Source organism: Notolabrus celidotus, chromosome 15 (genome assembly GCF_009762535.1).
Source record: "Notolabrus celidotus isolate fNotCel1 chromosome 15, fNotCel1.pri, whole genome shotgun sequence".
Lineage (NCBI taxonomy): Eukaryota > Metazoa > Chordata > Actinopteri > Labriformes > Labridae > Notolabrus > Notolabrus celidotus.
The window spans coordinates 20891517-20916242 of NC_048286.1; the positions used below are offsets into that span (position 1 = coordinate 20891517).

Sequence of the window (24726 nt, forward strand, 5' to 3'; positions counted from 1 at the left end):
GACTCTCCAGTGAATACGAGCTGCCATGGTATCACCTGTCTGTCTCGGTCACATGATATATTGTCCACTGAGAGCTCATTATCTCAAAACTGCAACATAATTCTGCAACAACACTGAGATCATCTATAGAACATTAGCATACATTTCCCACTCTTCGCTGTTTGGTTTGTGGTGTTTAGTGCAAAGTGTATGTACGGCACAAAAATGTCCCCACAGAAGCTGATTACTCACAACCTACATGGCCATTAGCTTAAAAAATTCACTCTTGAATAGACTCCATTTCTGTGCCTGCTTCAGAACAAATCCTATTTACGTGCAACACGGGCCTTAGCAGTTCTGTCACTAACCAGCCATTGCATGACTTCCTGATGGAGATGAGATTTGTGACGCCAAATGAATTTCTCCTTGAGGGGTGATAAAGTTGTGAATAGAATTGAAAACCAGAGTAATGGGGTAGAAAAGCTGCGTTTGTCCTCCGTCTCATTGCTGGAATCAGACAGAGAGTGTGTCTCTGTAAGTGAAGAGATAAAATGCTTGTCAAGGGTAACAGACTTGCGCGTGGATGCTTTCCACCAATGACTGGCCATTACTCTCACCCCCGTCAAACAAATACTTCATCCAACCTGACATCCTTCAGCGCTGTGGAGACAGAGTAATCATGAAATGCCACAAACAAATGTGTGGCTGTTTTCAAGTGCCATGTCAACCAGCCCTCACTACCTCCACCTGCACGCACACACAACTTAGAACAGACTGCAGAGTGTTGACCCCAGAGAGAGTTTAATCTTATGGCTTTCAAGTTTTCTGTCTGTGAGTTATGAGGATGGAAGTGAGCCACAAGTTTCCTGGACTTTGCTCCCTTTCCACCCTGCAAGGTCTTTTTGTAGAGCAGAGCCATTTTGCTGATGCAATAAAGATATTCTTTCATTTACTGGCATACGGGGGCACGCCAAAACCTTTCTGTTCTTTGATTTGGAGAGCTGAATACAACAGAGAGCACTTGGTTTGGATATTTCACACAAGCCCAAGTCTGTTTGTTAGCTGTTTTTCAATAAAAACTGTATATTATTAAAGAAGAAGTTCTCAAACAAAGACATTTAAACAAGGCTAACAGTCAGCGGTTATGTCAGCAGCTAGGTGAGTAAACTTAGAAAAGTTAACAGAACTGATATATATTAAAAAGTTGGGATGCACCGATCCGATCCTGGTATCGGATATCGGCTAGATCGGACTCAAAAAGCTAGATCGGATATCGGTGACAATAGGCCGATATATGGTGCCGATATATAGCAGATCTATTCATCTCAGTTCTATGCTTTTCTGTGTTTCCAACAGCCATGTCGCTGATGATGTCCCTACGTCATCAGCATCAGACGGTCTGTGCATTTTTGCCCGTTGGAGCATGATGGAGGATAACTACAGAGGCTCTGCAATTTAGGTACACGCTTCTTTTGCTAACAACTCCGCCGGATACTTGTAACATGTGCAGCGGTAATGTTTCTTATCTACTGCTGAGGTTTACAGTTGAATCGTAATATCTGTTGGTTATGAAGATTAACTCACCAAACTGCTGGTACACATTTATAATCTCTTGAATAATTATACTGTCAGTTTAAAAATGTTCATTTTATTTTGGTTTACAAAGTCAGAAAAGCCTGAAGTTGCCAAAACCTGATTCTTTCCTCACATTAAGGAATAGAGATTATTAAATCAATACCAGAATCGGATCAGCTAGTATCGGTATCAGCAGATACCAAAGCCCAGGTATCGATATCGGTATCAGGACCTAAAAAGTAGAATTGGTGTATCCCTGTTAAAAAGGTAGGAAGACTACTACAACATTAAAATAGTTGCTAGCTTGACATGTCGAAGAACTCAGAAAGACTGCAATACTAGTTGCTCTGTGAGTTTTTATGTCTGAGACTGGGTTGCCTAGTGACATGGCTATTAAGCTAATGGGAGGCAATTGAAACATGTAGATTGTTCAATGTCTTAGTTTACTATGTTCGCATGTTAACATCTCCAAATTAGCACTAACAACTAAGAACAGTTGAGGCTACTTATTATTCTGCTAATGCTATTTTAGAGGCAATATTAAAAATTGGACATGACAGGCTTCATCAAGAGTTACAGCTCCTCCTTAAGGAACTGAAACGTCTGCACCAAATATCATGTAAGCATCATACAGCGTTTAAGACATTTCACACAAATTCACAGATCAATTTCAGGAAAGACTAGAAGAAGAATCAGAAGATGAAGATCACCAAAGTCATTAGGGTACATCCTATGGGGTCCAGGACAAAAATCAACAGCACCCAGAGTTGTTGAGACATTGCAGCCTGGATGAAAGCAGTCAACTCAACTCACTGATAGCAATAGAGCTACACTTTATAAAGAATACCACACAAGGCTATGAGGATTAAGCTAACTTATCCATGAGTGTCTTTTGTCCTACAATGTAAAAAATAATGAGATAATGGCCTTGGTTTGATCAAAGACTTAATTTAAAAAATGGTTTTAAATATAGAGATAAAATTCTGCTGTTGCATAAGCACTTATTTGAATCAAACACAGTTATGGTATTTAACCTTATGTTTCAGCAAACTCAACAAGCAGTCAGGTGTCTTTAGCTGCATGATTGAAGAAGGAATGCCTCCCTTCTCTCAGGCCTCTGCAATTTTTAGATTTGAAAACAATTGAGGAGGGCAGCAGGTTGTGTGAATGATACGAATTAGGAGAAGTCAAGAGTGAACCTTTTTTCTTTGTGCTGTTATTATCATGATGAGTCAAGAACACCGCTGGTAAATGAAACAATGTTTTGGGTCACTGATGACTACAAATTGGAGTTGTTGAATTTCACTGCTTAAAAGTTTGCTATGTTCCTCCCTGAAGCATGGGAGAAATGTCTGGATGGTTTGTTCCATTAATATTTTTTGGAATCTATGTGTCTACTTTGGTTTGGGGTCCCTTTTTGAAAGAAACTGTGTCCTATAGGGCTGTTTTTAGACATTATATTTATGCATGAGACAACATTAAAGCAAAATCAGATCAACAATTAATCATACGGCTTCATTCTAAACCTATGTATCTTGTGATTTTGTGTTTGCAGGATCAAGATAATTTCGGCTCACATCCAACAAAAATGAATTCACCCACTCCTCTTTGCATGCACCAATTTCCTTTTTCAATCCACAGTTGAAAATACTCCTGAGGACTTGTCAAGCGCTTGAAGCAAAGTGGTTAGAAAATTCTGCCGTTTGAACATTTATCTACGGCTAACTGTTAACTTCAAAGCGTGTGGTGCCCACTCTTCCTCCCAGTTCTGATGAGGCAGTTTGTCTCCTGCTTTGTCAGCCATCTTGTCAGTCAGCCCTACCCTCTTAATGACTGCTGTCAGTCAGGGATGTAACTGTCAAACCGAGTCAATGGCTGCACTCCCACCTTCCATGATTAGATGATGAGCTGTGTACATCAACACGTTTAGCCTTTTTCAGTGCAAATGCCAGCAGAATAAAAAGGGAAACATGTTTCTTGTCACAGAAAGTTCTGCGAAGAAAAACTTCGGCTGCAAAAAGACAACAGTGAAATCTCACGCGGGCGGAGAAGAATTAGTCGTCTGTTGAATCAGGGAGGAGGGTTGACCAGAGGACAGCGAGGCGGCAGCAGCAAGCAGCAGTAACGCAGAAACGCTGCCCTCTTTTTGCATACGGGAGGAGAAGAAGAGAGGGGGGGGGGTGAAGATGCCTTCAGATGTGGCAGTTGTGATGAAAAGAGAAGAGAACAACTGAAGACAAGAGGTGGAGAAGGGAGGAAGAAGAAGAACAGAGAGGTAGTGGAGGAGTGTGCATTATTCATCCGTGCTGACACATCAGAATCTCTGATTCATCTGGTGAAGGGCATCAGTCAAGTCACAACCCATCTCTTAGCCTCCACTCATGTGCAAACACGGACACACAGACACATGATTGACACACACGCTTAAATGTAAATGCAAATTATCACCTCACTGAGAAAAGGATAATTATGGCACTGGGTGGATCGCTGTAGAGAGACCCTCGACATCAGACTGGGTGTCTTTACACAATAGAACTATCAGGTCGGGTGTTTTATTGAAATGTCAGTATAATTACATAGTTCTACCACAGCTTGGTTGATAATGCAGCATTAATCTTCAATTATTGTGCACATAGTTATTTTTATTATTTTCAAAACGCCCCACCGTCTTAAAATAAAAAGACTGCATTATGATAATCATAAATATGGCAGAATAAATCATGAACTGAAATTTGAATTTTTATGAGGGAAACAAACAGATTACTGGTGATTCACACAATCAAAATTTTGAGTTTGGAGTATTAAATTCTAATTGACGTTTTATTGTGGCCCAATATGAAACAACACAGTAACACACAGCTATTGAACTGTGTCTGCTTTGTGTGATTTTACTGCCTAAGTGTATTGTGTGTGCTGGACTGACCAATCTCATTTAGTTGCTTGAATATCACTGCAGCATTTTAGACTTTTGTTATAAAGCAAATCTGAATGAACACAATCCTCTTTTGGTCACATGTGGACATTACCAGTGATGTCAAGTGCACTGACTCTGCCCCAAATTGTGTCAATAAAAGCTCCTCGTATGTGAGTTGAACAAGAGCTCCTTTTTGATGCTTTCACAATAAAATAAAATTGGCTCCCAGAGTATCTAAAAACAATAAAATGTTCTAATTACTTATTATGATATGATTCCACAGAAAGCCTTTGAAAAATAATGCAGATTTATTGCTTGAATGGGGCAATGTATTTGAGGACATCCCCCGATTAAACAAAGGTGAAATGAGTACAGTAAATGCTGCAGACATTTATCATTTCATTGCACACCCTGGATCCTCTGTATTATTCTTAATGCTGTTATAATAATTCCTCTTCACATTGCCCAACCCTAATGGCTTCATTCTGAATGCTGTACGCTTTGCTCTCAGCAGTGCCTGAATAAACAAGAAAAGGAGCAGAGCAGACAAAAGCTCACTGTTTGGAGGGCTTTGAAAAGGTCAATTAATATCAATGCCGAGAGAACAACAAAGTTTCTGTCTGCTTGTAATACAGGTGGCTACACTCCCAGCATCAAAGCTATACACGCCTTATTGGGTGCTCTCCTTCCTTCCACCTTTCTGCTGCGACAAAGCAAACGGAAAAGTGCGCACAAAGATTCTGACAAAACCCACGAATGGGCACAACATGTAACACCAGGGAGCGGAGCAGTTATGGGGTAAAGCTGCTGCAGGTTCTGGGAATAAGACTTCAATGAGGCCTTTGACGTGAAACCAAAGCTGCTCCACTGGGAGCGCACGTCATCCGGCATATTCAAGGCTGGATGGATCTTTCAGTGGTATCTGTTAAAAAGGAGCAGAAAACCATTGAGGCCTATGGTTGAACCCTGTGAGATGCTATTTAAAGGAGCACATGCCATCACTGCTTTCATAAGCGTCTGCTCCTAACAGGGCCAAGATGAATACCTGTGGGGCCGAGCATCTCCCAGCTCATGGAGAAGCATATTTGATCTCAGACACAGATAATTTTTACAGTTGAGTTGTTCTCCTTCTACAAAATGACTTTTCCCTGCAAAGTACTACAAATATCTATATTCTTTCATGTAAAAGCATGTGGCTTGTATAAGACAGCCAGGCTGGAGGTGGAGCTGAAACCTCAGGCCAGAAAATCTACTAAAGAGAGGAACTCATGTGTAAAAATGACTGATTAAAAATAATTAGGGATGTGGAAATGGTGTGGAACAATAACCAGCAAACGCGGGGTGCCCTAGGGAAAATTCCCCATCTGTGTGAGGAGGAAGACCTCCCTCAGATTCACCACGACAGTTTGATTTTTCCAGTTTTATGAAAGCCACGCAGCGGAAATTCAGAAAACTTAAACAGGCATTTGGAGAGATTTAAATCCCGGGTAGGCAATAGCCCTCGGAAAATGTGTCAGGATGAATTGATGTATCATTAAATTACACTGAGCCTGTGCACGCGTGAGTGGCTGCGTTAAGAGCAAATCTAGCTGCGTATAATTATAGACATATGAGAGGTCTATGGACTACAAAACACTGCCTATATGTGCAGATGGGATGGTTTTAAGTAAAGCTTGAACGGAGCAGATGCAGCAGCCACTCTATTGTCTAGAAAACAGAGTTGCTAAATCAGTCCATCCGCCTTGCCAACTGGTGCCTTTTCTAAGAAATTCATTATATCAATTGAGGAGCACATATGGATTTATAATATGACTGTGATAGCCCCTCTGAAGTGTTTGACATTTGCATAATGAGATTTTTACTTGGCTGCATCCCTTGAATTTCACTACAATAACACTTCCTCTGATTTCTCTTGTATTCAGACATTCTTGGCAAATGTATAGGATGTAGCTGCTTATTTATCTTCTGTTGAGGGCAATGTATTGTTATTTTCTCTTTTCTTTTTTCCTGAGACTTCAAAAAAAAACTGTTCAGCATATTACTCGTTAAACCTACATAGTGTCTTAAATGGCCATCAGAGAAGAGCCACTTTAAACGAGAGTGGATGAGGAACAAAGGCTCCTCTGCTCTGCCAGTCTGCCCCGGTCCCTCATGCTGCCCAGCCAACAATAAGGAGGGGGGTGCTTGGGGGGGGCAGGCGCACTCACAGCGCTTTTGCCAACCTGCATGGTCTACACAGCACAACCCCTCGCGGACTGATTTCCACCCAAACGTTTGAAACAAAGTCTCAAGTGATGCTTACACGAAATGAAAAGACGCCTCTGAGACACAGAGAGTCTCCAAACGATGAAATTTCACCCTGTCAGTGGTTGAAATGTCATCAGTTCTCTAAAAAAGGCAATTGACAAGTGAAAATAAGGCGTCAGGGTGGGGTGCACGCACGAAGTGAGTGAGGATGAAGGATGCTAGTTACCTTGCTAGGAAGTGCTCCGTCTTCCTTACTGTCTGCTAGATTCATGTGGGTGGATTTGCAGCTGGAAGCGTCCTCTCCTCGGGAAACAACGGGGATGAATGTAATCCAGAGAAAGGTCTGCCTTGGCGGGGGATGCATGCACACATCACCGGCGTTTCTGCCCCTCACCTCCGTGCTGCTTGGGTCACGGCTGCTCCTCAGCCCGTTTGTCGGGAGAGCATTGCTAGCAGGTCGGGGCGGCCTCAGATACTGCTGGTTGATGTCATTGATACTCCCTGCCTTCTTCTCCTTCCTTAATGCCCTCCTCCTTCCCTCCTCTTCTCCCCCTCCCTCTCTATCTCTCTCTCTCTTTCTCTCTCAACCACACACCGGAGCGCTCTCCCCCTCCCCCCACATGACGTGATGCAGGCAAGATCTCCAATAGCAACCGTATCCCCCATCACCCCTATTTACCCCCATTACCAGCACCCCTCTCCTCCTCCTCCAGCCCCTCCTCCCGCCTTACCTCCAGCAAGCATCTCCCCTCTGGATCGCTGACTGGTGCAAAGAGGAGGCTGCCTGCTGAGGTAGGTTTTTAGTCTTGTGTATTGGTGGCTGACTCTTTTTCCACTGTGCTCCCCGGGGGCTCCAATGAAGATAAGCACCTTGAATCAGTGAAGACTCCCATATAATAGTGTCTAATTATAGCTGTTTGGCAGATATTCAGGGACCCAGAACAGCTCCAGGAGAGTAGAACTCCCTTTCTGAATAATAGGAGGACACTCCTAAAATACTGTATGTTTACACAACTCAGTGTTTAACGATATGACATTATCTCAGTAACAACAAAGGAGCTTCACAGCACAATAACATAACAGGTAACACTTTAGGGGGATATGTGTGGTGCTGTTGAGCTGTTAATGCCATTAACATGTTCTAAATAATGTACCTTAGATTGAGATTCCACAATGAAGACAGGGGAAGTGTGTTCAATAAGATTTGGGACCCTTTGCTAAATTTTCTTTGTGGCAAAGATTACTATTCTGTGTGTATGTATGTATGTGCCTTTGTTTTTTCACGTTATTTAGTATTTTTTCCTAAAAAGAACAGCTTAAGATAAAGTTTTAATGTGATCAAGGCTGCTATTGCAATAGACATGGTTATTTTTAAAATTTTCCTTTTGGGTGGGAGGCTTGTATTTATATTTTTGCTGTTTTTTGTTTAGTCTGTATTTTCTATGTTTAGAAAAGCAATAAATATATTGTATCTTCCCTTTGACATCAGAGAAGTCTGTAGATTTAGTATTAATCAGTTACTTATCCACCAAAACGTGATGTTGATCTTACCTTTTTCTAGATTTTCCTTAAATATTTTGATCCAATGGTGATATATCTTAGAAATGCTTATTCACATGAAATAGATTGCTTTTTTCTCCTCACATTATGAAGAGCAATTCTTCATAAACGCATGGCTGCTAGCAAGAGAGAACTGCATGGAAAATGGCTGCAGGCAAACTCTCAAACCAAGGACAGCTGGACTGCAACTGTGTATGAAATTAATTTTAGTATCTGACCTTAACCTCACAATATGAAAATGAAAAAATTCAAGGGGGTTTGAACCTCACACGAGCAGATGCAATCCATCACGTTCAGTGCGTTAGTGAAAGATTTCATTCTTGGGCTGTTTTTGTGTCGAACAAGTCAAATGGCGAATTTAGCCTTAACATCTAATACCACTGAAGCAAAAACAAAACAAATATGAGTGGAAATGAAACAAAGCTCTCTTTCTGTAATTCTAAAAGGCATACATAAGCACACACAAGCCTTTGTTTTATAAGATTTGTTCTTATTTAGGTCACCCAACATGACAAAACCAACCGCCACAAGGGCGAACAGTGAGGTGTTAGCGTTGTTGTTGGTTTTCGCATGACGCCTCAGGAGCGTGTGAAGAAGCCTTTATTCTAATCTCTTTGCTGACCTCACACTCGGCATCAGCAACTCTGTCTGCCTGGATTTTATTTTTTTTAATGCTCATCCCAATACACTACTAATGAATATTCAGCCCTGTATAATAGCCGGGTAAAAGCCCTTCTCAGCAACTCATTCTCATTTTCTGACACAAAGAGTTGCCGACAGGGTGGGAGACAGAGACGGGGGGAAAATGAACCAACTGACACCACTTCTGATATTAACTAGATGCTACAGTTTTAGAGTCTCACATGGTGTTGAAGGGACAAAGACTTCTCCTCAGATGGATTGTTCTTTGCTGCTACACTGACATCTAGTGGGAAGCTGCTGATACGTCATGCTGCATTTGCCTCAGATCAGAGCAGGAACACGAAAGATTCATGAATTCAGGATCCTCAGCATTTCTCTTGTGTCTCTTTTGATAGCTAACAAAAAGACTCTAAATGACAATTTCAACTCCTTAATCGAGCGTTTTTCTTTGTTCGAAGGCAGCTTAGGGGTGTTTTCTTTCTTTACCTTCGGACTTTTGACACTATAGGTCATGCTGCCGACGTCAATAACTTAATTTATGTTGAAACATGGTGATTAGCACAATCATCTGGCACCCTTTAACAGAAAGGTCAAGGGTCAGGTCAGGGTTAATTTAGTTGTCACAGTGACTTGAACCCCCTCTTAACCAGCTGGTGTTTCTAACTACACCAACTTGACACCTTTTTCCTATACAGCAACCATAAACATTAGCTAAACATTTGGGTTCAACAATCCAAACAATCCTCATGTGTAAAAGAAACAGGCTTATTTGAGTTTCCTGTCAGAATAATGCGCTCTCTGTTGTCTTGTGTGCCGTCTCTGCCAGTCACCCTGCGTGTGACCTGCCTGACTGCATGTATAGCATTACAGTATACCCATTTTCAGAGTTGAAGCTAGGGCAAAAGATCCCTAAAATTAGCAGGGTAAGAGCCCTGTCTCCACCGCTGCCCCGCAGCAGTGACGTTAATTGCACTCTATTTATACTTTAGGAGTGCACGACTCAGAAAGATCAAGTTTCCGTTATACTTTATTCCAGTGTCCTCTGGTTTAAGGGAGCAGAGCAGTGAAACGGCAGTGTTTGGTGTAAAGAGCTGAATTAAACGGACTCTGATTGCTTTTTAATATTCTGCTTATTCAACACTCTGCATGCACACCAAAGTGGAGTCTCTCTCTTTGTAAACAAGACTACATTCTGGCCCTGTGCTGTTTCGTATGCCCTGCAAATGTAACTGCATTATAATTATGTCACATGCTTTTTAATGAAAATGCTGTAATGTTAGGAAACAGCACCAAAGCTTGAGAACTTAAGACACTGCAAGAGATGTTCAATACTTCAATACATTTCCAAATGAAAAATAAAATAATTGATGCGCAGAAAAACACAACAGAAGTGAGATCAACCACAGGTGCAATGTTGTGACACTGAATTTTATTCAAGTATCCCCAACACACTTTTTGTTCTCGAGTTATCATCAGTTAGACGAATCAGTTGAGAAAGAGAAAGGCAGCGACAGTTCGTGGCCTAGATGTAAGTTTGTCTATTCAGGATTTAGAGCCTCTCGGTGTGCATTCAAACTCGGCGGTGCTTAGCACAGTCAGACAAATAAAACATTAATGATGACACAGGATAAACAAAAGAGAGACCATTAAAAATAAGACGTAGATGCAGCAACGGCTGCAGCGGAGCCATCTGTTCCGTTTCTGTGAGCTGCATCCAAGGTTAAAGGGAGATTTCACTCAAAAAAACAGTGCTGACACATTATATCTCGGACATTTAACTCACAAACCAGGGCGCAATTTCCTTAATTATCCCCCTTGAAGCTGCTTCTTTGACAGTGAATTTGTATCTTCTGTTGATGTTGGCTTTACCAAGCGTCAGGGGGATTTAGGCACACTGTCAGCTCAGGTTTTAACTGTTCATTCTGCAGGTAGATAGGCATTTTAAAAGAACATTCTTAATTAGAAGATAGGATTCTTTGTCACGGAAGCAGCCTCAGGTTTGAGTCATTATCCCGTTAAGGTAAGCATGTAATAATGAAAGCATGACCCTGTGTGAAATCTGCTAATGTGGCTAATTTTTGCTTGAATGTGTCACTTTGGATTGGAATAAAACAAACTGCATAGGTTACAAAGGTTTGTGTGGAGACTGGGGGGGATGTGTTAGCCAAACGATGCGCTCCTTTTTGAATGACTCCAAGAGATACCAGTCAAATCTTATCTCATAAAAAGCCTTCAAAACAATAGCTGTGCAGTGCTGACAAATCATGTCCCAATCTGAAATATCAAACTGCTCCAGCTGCTGATTTTGTAGAAATGCAGGATTCACTTTATGTCTCACCTTTAGGCAAACACTTGTGCTCATAATTAGGAAAGATTAGTTAATTACGTTTCATTTTGCCTCCAGTTTACAGTGTTTAACAGCTCATGTCTGATATTTGGCACAATAAATTCAACACCCTCTCTCTTATCAAAGAAGCAGAGCAGATGGTGAATGTGAACAAGCAAAAATTACCTGTAGCAAGTCTCTTCACACATCTTTTCTTTCTGAACCGGCATTAAAGCACAACCACTTTCACTCTTCTTTTTCATGCATGTTATCTGGCTAGTTTGATCAGATGCTTTAAACTACAGAAACTAAAACCCATCTTTCATTCAGTCCAACCACCACCACACACCAAAAGCACCATCATTTCACAAGCCTCCTTTTTACTCTGACAAAAAGAAGGGGAAATGCAATACAGCCTACATCAGGTCAAAGTTTCAACTAGATTTGAACAGCAGAGGAAACCAGGAATCGAGCGATGGCTGACCAGATCTCAGGCAGAGATTTCAGCTGAGAAGCTAGATGTTTATTGCTATGGTTCGGTCTGACAGAGGGTTAGAAAGGCTGGGGATGAAGCAGACATGAAAAGGAGATAAAAGATGTGGCAGGTTGGAGTAAGATATGAGGGGCAACAGAGGAGCAGTGAGGAGACGCCTCATCAGGGGAGCGTAGTGGATGTCAGTGCAGCTCAATGAAAGCCTCCATCTCCTCAGAGATGAGTCCCCTGTAGGGCAGTCTGTGCTTTTCAATTGCACGTGCCGCCAGGCACTGAAGGGTGACATAGTTCAGTGGATAAAGGGCCGGGTGCCCACTGCTCTGCTCATCTAACAGCTCATAGGCTGTCTTCCTTTGTGCATTTGTGGCATCAAAGTGAGCCCCGGCCTTCATGAGCAGCGCCATAATCTCTGGACAGCCATTGTTGGCAGCAATGTGGAGAGGTGTGTTGTTCTCACAGTCACGTGAATCCACGTCAGCGCCGCACTCCAAGAGCAGTGCTGCCACTGCCTGGGATGGGAAGCGTCCTACGGGGTAGCGTCCGACAGAAGTGGTCTCCTTGTCTACAGCCATGTGAAGAGGGGTGAAGCCGCTCCGGCCGCGAGGGTTCAGCTTCAGGAGGCGGTACACCGTGTGCTTCTTCTGGTGTTCCTGCTCCGGGCTGCACTCCAGCTTCTCCAACAGGAAGATGAGATGCAGAATGATGGAGAGGGCTTTGGTAAACTGAGGAGCTTCAGGAGGGTTGTCCCTCTGAGCCACAGCTCTCTCCACCTCCCGTACACTTTTCCCCAGCACAGTCATAAGGTCATGAAAGGTGATGCGCGTGGACAGGGTACCTTTGGCCCGGTCTTGGAGGACAAAAGAGAAAAGCTCTGCAAAGGAGAGGAAACTTGAGGCTGTCATGGGACTGAGGGGGTCTAGGTTGCTCTGCTGCATGTCTAAAGCGTACTTCCACAAGCTAATGCATCTTTCAAAGTTGCCCGAGTCTGCGTACACAGCTCCCCTGTAGCGGATGTAGTAAGAGGTGTCCGGGTGGGAAGGCCCCAGAATACGCTCTCGCACTAATAAGGCCTGCATCCTCATTTCATCAGGGTCTGTGATTAAAGCTTCCAGCTCCTCTGCAGTGTTCACCTCCTGTGCACAGCCATAAGCAGGGATAGGGGGACCAGGCGGGGGCTTGGAGAGGGACCCAGCTTTTTCCCCTGGCTGCCTCAGCTCCATAGCCCTTCTCCAGTACCTCATGGCCCCTAAGAGATCCCGCTTTTTGTCCACAAAAGTGGCCCCGAGGAGTTCAAGTGCATCTATGCGTTCCTCTCTGGAGGTGCGAGGCTGGTGGGCGAGGTACTCCACAATGTTGGTGTGACCTGTGACACTTGCAGCCAGGAGGGGGGTCATCCCATATCCATCTCTCTCCATGCGAGCATTGCACTTCAGCAGCATCTTCATGATGTCCAGACTGCCCGACTCTGCACAGTCATGCAAGGCGGTGTTCCCTTTCACACTCTTGCGGTTGACATCAGCCCCGCGGTCCAGGAGGAACTTGGCGATCTCCTTGTGGCCCTTGTAGCAGGAGATCATGAGGCAGGTGTGGCCGTGGCGGTTCGCTACCTCCATGTCGGCTCTGTGCTCCACCAGGTAGCGGACTATCTCCAGGTGTCCGTCAAAGCAGGCGGCTCTGAGCGGTGTTGAGTTAGTTAGTGTTGCATTGTTTACTGAGGCACCGTGTTTGAGGAGCGTCTTCACCACAGGGAGGTGACCGGCTGCAGACGCTGCCCACAGCGGCGGAGCTCCCTCGATAGTCTCGCCGTCAAAGTTGACCGCCCCCCCGAGTTCCACATTGGCTTTACAGTGTTCAAGGAGGTAATCTACAACCTCTAAGTGTCCGTATCGAGAGGCTATCAGGAGAGGTGTTCCTCCCTGGATTTTCTCCTCGGCTAACGCCTCCAGCTCCTCAGGAGTTTTGTTGCTCAGCAACTTCTGGATAAGTTTCAGCTTACCATCTCTGGCCGCGTTGAACACCGCCGTCGTTATCTCCATCTTTAGAGGCTCTGTGCTCCCACACTGGACACCAACCCCATGTCCACTCGTTTATCGAAACACTCTGGACTCTGTTTTCAAAAAGCAGACAGCGGGGGGAATAGTTTGCGCTCGGTTTCGAGCTCACATCTTTCTGCCATTTTGAGGGAGCTGTCAAGATGGCGTTTGTGTTGTTTGACAGGTCTATGTTTACGATAGCAGCACGGGATTGTGGGGGATGTAGTTTTGTTGACGTTTCTAGATGAATGAAGGTGGGGCTGGGGTTAACGTGTATAGGACTACATGTCCCACAATGCATATCAGTTAAATGTCTTAACGTAGCCAGTTGACGGGTTCGTTTGTTATGGTTGTTCTGACAAGTGAGGAGGAGCACACCTCAGGTAAGCAGCGGCTCTTAAACCAGCCCTGACTCCAATGAAGTCCATCAGACGCAAAAACCGCATTTTACACAAGAGCATATTACGGAAGAGGATTAGGGCCACTGAAAAAAAATAAATAATAAGGTTAAAATATATTTTTTTAAATTATTATTCTGAGATTAAAGTCAGAATTCTGAGATCAAAGTCAGAATTCTAAGATTAAAGTCAGAATTCTGAGAATAAAGTCAGAATTCTGACTTTTTTCTCAGAATTCTGACTCTAAAAAAAAAAAAATAAGGTTAAAATATTTTTTTTAAATTATCATTCTGACTTTAAATCAGGATTCTGAGATCAAAGTCAGAATTCTGACTTTAATCTCAGAATTTTGACTTTTTTCTCAGAATTCTGACTCTATTCTCAGAATTCTGACTTTAATCTCAGAATAATAATAATAAATTAAAAAAAAAAAGTTTGACCTTAATTATTAATATTTTTTTCAGTGGCCCTAATCCTCTTCCGTAGCATATTCATTTGGATCAAATGACCTGCTGCTCACTAGTGCTCTCCAATAATACCAAAGAAGAGCATTGCATAGAGGAGGTGCTGAAAGTGCCCTCAAATGTGTACTTACCATTAGAGAATACCCCTCAATGCTGATAATAGTAATATTAATTATAATATTATAGTCATTATTTTTATACAACTATTCACCAATTATCAGTAAGTGTGTGTTTAGATACATCACTGAATACCACATCATTATGATCATCAGTTCAAGTCTTGAGTCTTGACTAAGGAAAGCTAAAATAATCATCCCAGTCAGATGACAGTAACTCGATTCTCATGGCTTCCTGCATTGTGAGCTTATGCTGCCAGCAGCATCAGGCTTCTGGAGTCATCTCACATTAATAGGATTTTAAATACGAGTTGGGTTGAACTAGACTCCACCATTAAAACAGCAACGTTCACAGTGATGCACTCAGGGTGGGGATGCCAGCAGCATCAGGCTTCTTGAGTCATCTCACATTAATAGGATATTAACTACGAGTTGGGTTGAACTAGACTCCACCATTAAAACAGTATTGTTCACAGTGATGTACTCAGGGTGGAGTTGCCCCCCCCCTGGTGTCATCATGTCAGAAGGAAAACGCGCTAAAGTGCCCTCTTGGATTCCACAGTAGCAGATAAAACATAAAAAATGTCCTTTGCTAAATCCTCCACCTATGGAAAAAAAAAACCTCAGATGCCCCTAAATTACATAAAACGCTTAAAAAACGTAGAAAAAGTGCCCTCCAGATACCCCTAAAATGTATAAATTGTAGAAAATGTGCCCTCCGAATGCCCCTTAAATGTATAAAACATAGAAAAGTGCCCTCCGAATGCCCCTTAAATGTATAAAACATAGAAAAGTGCCCTCTGAATGCCCCTTAAATGTATAAAACATAGAAAAGTGCCCTCTGAATGCCCCTAAAATGTAGAAAATGTGCCCTCTGGATGCCCTTAAATTGTATCAAAAAAGTGCCCTCCACATAGCCCTAAAATGTATAAATTGTAAAAGATGATTTAAAAAAATTAGAAAATTTTCTGGGCAAGGACGAGGACCCCAAACCCCCCTCTTGTTGGCACTGCCTCCATACATTTAAATTCACCGTAAACTGTGAGTCCCAGGTGTTTGAAAGGAGGTGCCCTTTTTGGGGTTTGTCGCCCCTGCTCTTCAAACAGTATGCGACTGATCTCTCATACTTTTTTTGGAGCACTGCTGGATTTACTGTTTTGTAAAGGGAAGATAAAATGTGATTTCATTATAGCAGCAAATTGTATTTCTTTATATGCTAACATTTAGCAACCATGTAATGTCAGAATTTTAGAGGTGAACCAGGCTAATAAAAATAGTCCAACAAACATCAAAATAATAAGTCATTTGGAATGAAGTTATAAATACACATAACTGATGTGAGCATCCTAAAGAATGTGGAGATCACATTGCTCCATCCTCCCACACAAAGCCAGTTGCCAGAATATTGATTTGAATATTAACATGCAGTCTGCTTTATATGAACACCAGGGTCTTCCATTCATTTGAACAAGGACTCTGGCTTTCTCCTCTTTATCTTTCCACAGTATGAAAAATCCTCTTCCTACTAAAGTATGCATGAATGCAGGGTGGCCTGCGTGGTTGTTGATGAGAGTTGAGCAGTGAAGTAGGATTAGAATACTTTATGAATTCATTAAATAAGTTGCCTTCAGGGGATTTGAATACCGGTGTAATGTCAAGACACCTCTGCCTGCCGACAGCATCATGATGACATCAGACATGATGGCAGGTTTGAAACAAAAATTGTCCTTGAAGAAATGTCTAATTTATGTGGAGTTCTCAAAAAATTCTGAAGAGCTAATGTAAACACAAAATTCAGGATACATCAAACATATTACATTAATAACCTTGTTGAGTCATATTGAGTGTTGTGTTCACATTTCTTTACTTATAACTGATGAGACAATTTTAATACCTGCAGCAACTTCAAACACGTTCCTCTACATAGACTCTGGAGCTGCTACGTTATTATTTCAACATAGAGAAGCAATCAAATATCACTGTTACAAGCTCAAGCTGTCTTGTGACAAAGATGGGCAGTTTGGGTATTGAAAGCACCCACATTCTCAAACTAGAACCAAGTAAAGGTAAACCATTTTCAACGCAAATTGGTGCAAAAAAAAAAAACAGCCAATGTGAATTTAACTTCTTCCAACAGTTCTCTTACTTAGTTTTCTTATGAAAGGGTGGATAAAAAAGTTTCCAGGGTCTTTTATGAGGAGAAAAACAAATCAAATTGAAGAGCGTTGACTAAGACACGAGAGTGACATTTTTCATAACAGTATCTTAATCCAGAGATTATTATACCATCCCTTTTTAGTAATCTGCTTTACTAAATTAACAGAGGCAAAAATATGAACTTCATATTTATCCACCAGTTTTACCTTTTTGCTTTCAGGTCTGTACAAAGTTAATATGCTTTAAACTCTCATGAATGTCACCACACGGGTGCTTGGTGTGACTTGTGTTAGGGCTTCCTAGGCAAATTGTGCGAGCTCCAGATCAGCCATGGGCAAAATACGGAGTTGTTCTCCCTAGAGTAAACTAAATGGATTTCCAGGATCATATTATGCCTTCATCATGGAAGTGTTGGAGACACTCAAGGCAGGTCGTAAGTCAATTAGAATTTCTCAAATGTTTTGAATAAACCAGTGTCAGGTGGACTTGTGAGATGTCGTGTCGATGTCTCACCAGTAGAGGGGGCCACAGCTTCACACTGATAATGCTTTTTTTAGTCTGTGGGATCATCCCTGTTATTGGACTATTCAAGTATTGCTTATTTGGTTCTCTCCTAACACCCATTTAACTAATTTACTGAACATATAATCATAAATTAACCTCTGCACTGACACCATGAGAGTGTGTGTGCAGAGGTTTGTTTGCAGAGAGCGACTGAGCCCTGATTAAACCTCCTCATGCTGAATAATTATTTGAAAGTCACCAGAGGCCAGCCTGAGCAGCAAACGTGTTTTTAAAATTAAACAGGGAGTTTGAATGCACACTGAGAAAATATTGCATGCAGTGATCCTGGATTAAATGCCTCACAAATGACACCCAGGCTGCGTGTGTCCCAGAGGACCTCCAGCTTCTGACTATAGGCTGCCAAAATGGAAAGCTGGAGGGAGCAGGAGAGGGTTTATAATCATTTCCTAGAGCTTGTCCTTGATTCTGAAGAATAATTAGAAGACAGACACAATGAGACAGTGCTTGCAGAATGACAAATCATGCTTGTAATTTTAGCATTTTTATTCATAAGTTAGTCAAAGGCATTTATCACATGTACATAACAGTCATTTTAACATTACATCCACTAGCATCAAACCTGGTTTTCAAATATAAACTCTTCTAAATCTAGCTTCATAATTCTCAACAAGAACGTGCAAAATCCCACATTACTGCGTCATTACAAAAAATACAGCTCTGACTTTAACAAGATCAAGTGCACACAGCTGATGTTACTGAGCCACATCACAATGCTCATTAGTGAGGGCAACACTTTTTGTAACTCAATACTTAAAGAGAAGAACACACAAACAAAAGATCCATGTTCACTTAAGAATGTGTGTTGTTGTTTTGTTTAACCTGGCGGTGAAAAGCTGCGGATGCAATTTGGTAAAGTGATTCAAAGACTTTCTGTCCATTAAGAACACAGTGTGCGAGATATAACCCCCTTTTTGTCAGCACCTGCCCGGCGTTTAGCAGATCTGTAGGTCGGGATAAAAAGGTAGCCAGAGAAGAAAGGGCCTGTCATGCTGCTTGTTTCCAACCTGACAGCCTCTCCCTAGAGGTCTGCGAGCAGCTCGCTAAGCAGCACCTCCCTCTCTCCCAGCAGCACGTCTCTCCTCAGACTGGTGCCTTTGTTCACCACCTTTATCTTCATGGCCAGACTCTTTACTTGCGCCCGAGGCAGTGAGTCAAAGAAAAAGTCCTCGTTGAACACCGGATTCCTGCTGTTCTTGATGATGGTGCTTCTCTGCTTCTGCTGCTTTCCAGGGTTTAGGTAAAGCGCAACGCAGCAGTTGATGCTCTTAGGGTCCGTATGTCTGTCGTAAAGGGCCTCTGCGGCCAAGACGCGCACCCTGAGCCGCGCTGCCTCTGCATCGTAATGAGTGCTGAGCCTCACTGTCCCCCCCTTGTGGAGGTTGATGGTATGCTCGCGCTGCAGGAGGTCTGACGCTGCACCCCTTTGGCCGCTGCTTTTAGATCCACGGAATGCTGGGGAGGGCGGGCAGCGCATTCGACGGCGCTGCATGTTAGGGCTGTTGTCTGCGGAGCTGCAATCGTCAGTAGAGAGGGAGCTGTGGCGTGCAAGAGAGCGCTTGGCACGAAAAACCTGCAATAGGAGAAAGAAAGTGGTTCAAGTGCACTAAGGAGCAGAACACACTTTTGTACCTATAATTGCCAATTCATGTAAACAAAACTTTAAGAGGCCTCTCCTCACCTTGGCTTGTGTCTCCTGTGTAATGGAGCGTAGCAGAGAGGCAGAGCGGGAGAGCAGAGGGGAGTTAAAGGGGGAAGATTCTGCCGAAGAGCAGGTGTCACTCTCTCCACCACTGAAGTAACGGTAGGGATTTGAGTCCGCCGGGGCCAGGAGAGTTCCCCCTTGTGAGCGCCTCTGGGAGTTGGGTGAGGTGAGAGGGCTGCTTGGGTCGCTGTGGAACAGGCTCTCTTTGCGTCGGGTGTGAGGAGATTCCACCAGGGTGGAGAATCCATATGAGGTCTGAGCCTTGGGGACGTAGGGCAGGGACATGGCGGTCTGAGACTGGGGGTCTGCATTCGTGTTCACAGCTCTGAACATGTCTGCAGACCCAGCACTTGGCTCATCAGCGCTCTCTATTTGGATGATGTGGCGGTTGGCTGACTTCTGGAGGTTGCGGGTGAAGAGGCCAGGGCTGCAGGGGCTCCTGCTGCTGCGGGCTCTTGGGCTCTGGCTGCAGATTGCATGGTCAGAAGAGGAGGGTCGCAGGGTGGAGCAGGGCTGCGGTTCCGGGGTCAGAGAGTCTTCTGGTGGGCAACAGATGAGTTTGGGTGGGATGAAGAAATCAGGGATCTTTTCCGGAGTGAGGACGTTGGCGTAAACAGAAACAGGAATGGCCTCCACGGTCTGCGGGGGCTGGGATTGTTTCCCACTGCTCTCCACAGAGCTGCGGAGCTTCTCCAGGAGCCACATGCCCACTCAGACTCCTCGCAGCTCGCTGCTAGCGGAAAAGTGGTGCATATAGAGAACAAAGCACATCCAATTATCTCAAAAAGACACAATCAAAAGTGTTGCATTTACTTTAGTTTTACTAAATACTTCTCCCTCAAATACACAGACCTCAATCTGTATACATTTTAACAAGCTGGTGGAAAAAGGAACATGCAATTCATCATTTTTCAAAGGTGATTAAGAAAGAGAAAACATTAAATGTATAGCCTTCTAACACATGTTTCTTTTTCATAAGAAAATTATAAATTCTTCAGCCATCTCCAAACTGAAGTCTAAATCATGCACATGCATTGAGATAAATCAAACTCAATAATGCTATTTAAACTATTTATGTGAGCGCTAATGAGGTGTTTTATCATCTCACATAAACTGAATCCAAATAAATTAGATCAATAATGTGTTTTTTTTTTCAAATCAAAGTAACTTTAAGTCGTTGAGTTTTGAATTACTCGACGAAATCCCTAAAGTGAGCGCGCAAAGTCGAGTCTATATAACTTTTTCATGAACAGTTACACATTTCCTTCTTTCCACCTGAACATCCAACATCAAATCAAAACAAACCTGTTGGCTTCGCAACACTTTCCCTGGAAGAACCGATAGCCCTCGTGCGCTCGTCTGCAGCCTATCCACGCGCTCCGTGCGTAAAACGTACAGCCTGCTTTCCCGCTGCAGTGCGATCCAAAACGCTTGCCAGCGGTTAAAGGCTGCTAGATCAGGCTCTCACTCTTTATATGTTGGGGGTCTCTGACTTGTGAGCCAATGAGGAGGTGGTGAAACCTTCCCATGATATTTACCAGAAAAAAAAATACACCCTGCGCAGAAAAGAGGGAGGGATAAAAAAAATATATCTGATTTAAATGCTGTTGTTTCATCACTGGTAAAGTGTTTCAAATTATGTGGCTTTCAAATCCCACACCTCATTGATTTTTAAAGGAGACGTCACAAGGATGTCATTTACCTCTCACATGAGCTCTGTTCCCTCATGTATTGTTATCAGATGGAGTCTCTCTTCCTATAATGGGTGGTGCAGACCTTAATTTGCTTCCTGGTGGCGTGTGATGTAGGGGGAACAATATGCTGTGTTTCACCTGCCCTGTTCTGAGCTCCTTTTCTGATGATAATAGGAGAGAAAGCTTTCAGAGGCATGAGAACACAAAATAACAAAAACTACAACAAACAAGAGTAAACAACAGAGACAGTGGGTTTATGTGTCTCTGCTTTTGCTAGGACAGCTTCTTAAATCCTTGCTTATGTCTATACATCTTCCACTGACATGCCACAGAGTTGGATTTATTTCTGGTATGAGTCCATAGAGCTTGTCAGATCAACAGGCTCCCTGCTGCTTGCTGAAGCCAAAAACTCTGATGAGGACCTGTGGTTAAGCTCCCTTCTGTAGTTTTGGACTCAATCTCTGGAACAGTCTGACTGTCGATCCACAGGGATGAGTTGTTTAAAGCCCTTACAAAACTCCCCCAAAACTTTTAAGATGTGCTTTGATCTCCTTTATGCTGCAGTACCTAAGGGTAGATTTGTTGTTGAAATCATTTCTTCACTAAAACTTCTGGATATCTTTGTTCAAGCTTCTGAGGAGATTTGTTGTTTCTTCTCGGCTTTATTTTATTTAAAGTGAAAATATAATGCCCCCCCCAAAAATAATCACATATAACTTATATTTATATTCAGTCAGAAAGACTGTAAAAGCAATCACAGCAGTTGTTTAACTCTCCTCTCCAGCTCACCCACTTCCAGCTGCATTCTCCGGAGATGTCATCGGTTAATCAGCAGCGCCTGTCATCCAATAGCTCAGTGGCACGCCCTTATCGTCAGCCTATCAACTTTCTGCTGTCTTTTTAAATGTGTCTCTTTCTCCAGCTGGTTCCTTCTTGCATGGATGGTGTGCACCCCTCCACCTCCCTATCTCTACCTGGTCTCCACAAGTCTTCAATTCCTAGAATTCCTCAACCACCAGTGTCTGGACTCTAGGGGGATTTCTTCTGCTGCCAAAGTCACTCATTCCAGCTCACAACATTATCCCCATAGAGTCCTTACGCCAAAGATTTCTGTCAAGTTTCATTATTCATTAAGTTGTAATAAATAAGATTTAATCTTCAAACTGTGTCTCTCCTGATTGAAATGCTGGACACTAAATGATTTATGAATTAATACAAAATAATCAGATATAGAGGACAAAATCAACAAAACTATTATCCCTTCATTGTTACTGTTGTATCTCTTTTTGGCAACGTTTTAGTTTAAAAACCCAGTGAGGAGTGTTTAGCTGGTTATGAATCAGATTGAAATGAATATCAACAATTTATGAGCGACAAAAGTAAACAAGACCATCACTGAGAAAACTGATTGTTTCTATCCAGTCATTTTCAATGTCTGTTCTGCTGCCGAGGTGTCATGAGTCGATGTTTAGCTCAGTTTCTTCCTTGTGTTTCATGCTGTGGTTTCTCCTGTGTTTATTCTGTATTAGTTATCCTTTGTGTCCCTTGTGTGTTTTGTGATCCATGTCTCTTTTTTTGCTTTCTTGTGTTCCTAAGTCTTGTCTTGTGTTCTCTGCTTTGTAGTTCTGATCCCTGTGTTCCCAGTTTAGTTACTTCCTGTCCTTGTGTGTTTCCCTCCTTTTTGATTACCCTCATTAGTTTCACCTGTGTCCTGTGTTCCACAGTTACTCTGTGTATTTAGTTCCTCTGTTTCCCCTGTCCCTGGTTGGATCATTGTACGTCTTCCTTCTTTTCAGTGTGTTTGGCTGTTTTCGAAACCACCTACTATACTAGCATTTGGTCAAAATTCAGTATGTAGTATGCAGTATGTGAAAAAGAACAAAATCTGCAGTATGCCAAAACTCCCCGGATGTCTTACTGATTCAGGAAAATTTCACAGTATGCATCAGACCAGTCTCCCTTGCATGCTGTTTCCCATAATGCACACTTGTTTTTTTGGCGGGGGGAACTCCGTTTTTAGGTGCTGTGAAAATTATTAAATTCCATATACACCACTTCTTAATTATAAGTGATGCTAAAGAAGCAGTTTCGCTATCAGCTTGGCCGTTGTTTACTTCCGCTTTCTGAAACCGGAAATCAAAAAAGAAGAAAAAAGAAAAAGCAGAATGAGCGCTGTGCATTATGGGAAACAGTATGCGAGGCAGACTGGTCCGATGCATACAGTGAAATTTTCCCGAATCAGTACGACATGCGGGTAGTTTTGGTATACTGCAGATTTTGCTCTTATCAGAGATGGTTAGAACGCAGAGCCGATGCTCTAACATCAGTGTCCAGTAACTGTTATTATTACTCATCTTTGAAGACTAGCCTGAGATGGAAACAAGTGTTTTGCCACAGTGTCAACAGGCAGAGGTGAAATTATCTGGACTCTTAGCCAATACTTTTGATATGACATGTGATCAGAGTGTCCCTATATAGAGTTGCTACTGCAACTGAGAATTAACTGCTGTTGTTACGGGGCTTTGACCAATCAAAATCAGGTACCTAACACAGCCAGGTAATAGCATGTTATAAACAAGTTTTTTTTACTGCTTAATAAGAGTTCTCAAATTCAGTGTTGCTTCTAATTTTTTGGATGCATATAATGGAACTTTGAGGCATGTGAAGATGACTTTTCAAAACAAAATGATCTCGACAACAGAAATAACACGGCTTATGTACTTTTTGTACTTTTTGGGAGAACATTCTTTTATGATGTGCTGCCAGCTGAAAATATTGGTTAGTGTTATATAAAGACATGAAACCTGAACATTGTAAAATGAATATAAATTGATGAATAGTCTTTGTTTTTTTTTCTGGCCCAGAGTCTGTCTGGAGAAAGCCAAAAAACGCACTCAACCCACACTGTCTCTTGCCAGGTGTCAAAGATGGAGGTGGATCTGTCAGGGTATGAGCAGCCATCTCGTAGGAGTCAATTGGACCAGTCAGTGTTCTGCAGGGTTTTAAAAACCATCCAACCAATGTGAGGCCCTTTAACAAAACTACTAGTGCTGTACTATCACTTCATGGTACGATTCAAGTGACAATCCCACACACTTCACCGTACTCCTTATAGCTGCTTTTAACGTGTTGTTCTAATTATTTCATCTTTGTTCATGATATTCTGCACATATTGTATGAAGTACAGGTGAGAAAAAGCAGGCCTGCTTTATTAGTGTAGCTTTATATGACAAGATGTTTAAAAGTCTGTTGCTAATTTTCACACCCAGTTGGCTGCTTTTTGTTTGGCTCTAAACTCTGATATTTCCTTGCGTATGTCTCTTTGTGGTTAGTGTCTGATCTGCTTGGCTGGGTGCAAACTTGTTTACAATTGTTGGTTCTGTAACTGCATGCTCAGCAGTGCTTTTACTTTGTGCAGTATGTTGCTTCATATTTATCCTATATAAATCATTTCATTCCTATCTCTATTTGTCGTAATGTTTTTCTCCTCTTTTCAGGTTACTTGTGCAGAAACCTTAACCAGGGGCAAAATGCATCACAGCAAAGTTTGAATGAATCCAGGTAGCATGGAAATAAATCACCAGAATTAATTACTGAAAAAAAATCTGGCTACAATGGGTTTCTTGTCTTGAAAAGAAAAACTTAATTTGTTTCTACCTATACATATAGTATATAGCAGTGTGTACATACATGAGTGCGTACATTTATACATATATATGTGTGTGTATGTGCATATGTATGTGTGTGTATATATACATATATCTGTGTATATATACTCACTGTATGTTTGCGCACGTATATATATATATATATATATATATGTGTGTGTATATATATATAT

At 42.3% G+C, this 24726-nt stretch overlaps 3 protein-coding genes across 7 annotated transcripts in view; all 3 read right to left on the reverse strand.

Annotated features, from left to right (window-relative positions):
- Positions 1-7228, reverse strand: part of LOC117826869 (receptor-type tyrosine-protein phosphatase S-like) — a 95996-nt gene extending 88768 nt beyond the window's left edge. The window contains exon 1 of one of the 2 annotated variants that reach the window (XM_034703269.1): positions 6942-7228. The gene's annotated coding sequence lies outside the window, so the exon portion shown is untranslated. The remainder of the gene's footprint in view (positions 1-6941) is intronic. The other variant, XM_034703268.1, reaches the window with a different exon arrangement.
- Positions 7229-10326: 3098 nt separating this feature from the next.
- Positions 10327-13964, reverse strand: fem1a (fem-1 homolog a). The gene has a single exon (XM_034703270.1). It carries the CDS (start codon positions 13770-13772, stop codon positions 11919-11921), a length of 1854 nt encoding a protein of 617 aa, XP_034559161.1. The 5' UTR covers positions 13773-13964; the 3' UTR covers positions 10327-11918.
- Positions 13965-17948: 3984 nt separating this feature from the next.
- Positions 17949-24726, reverse strand: part of LOC117826871 (C2 calcium-dependent domain-containing protein 4C-like) — a 28045-nt gene continuing 21267 nt past the window's right edge. The window contains exons 1-4 of one of the 4 annotated variants that reach the window (XM_034703271.1): positions 20894-21040; positions 20497-20747; positions 19168-19921; positions 17949-19059 (exon numbers count right to left, since the gene is read on the reverse strand). In XM_034703271.1, coding sequence (XP_034559162.1) covers positions 18508-19059; positions 19168-19896 — 1281 coding nt within the window. In that variant the 5' untranslated portion in view covers positions 19897-19921; positions 20497-20747; positions 20894-21040 and the 3' untranslated portion in view covers positions 17949-18507. Of the gene's footprint in view, positions 19060-19167; positions 19925-20496; positions 20748-20893; positions 21041-24726 lie in introns of those variants that run through there. The other 3 variants (XM_034703274.1, XM_034703272.1, XM_034703273.1) reach the window with 3 other exon arrangements.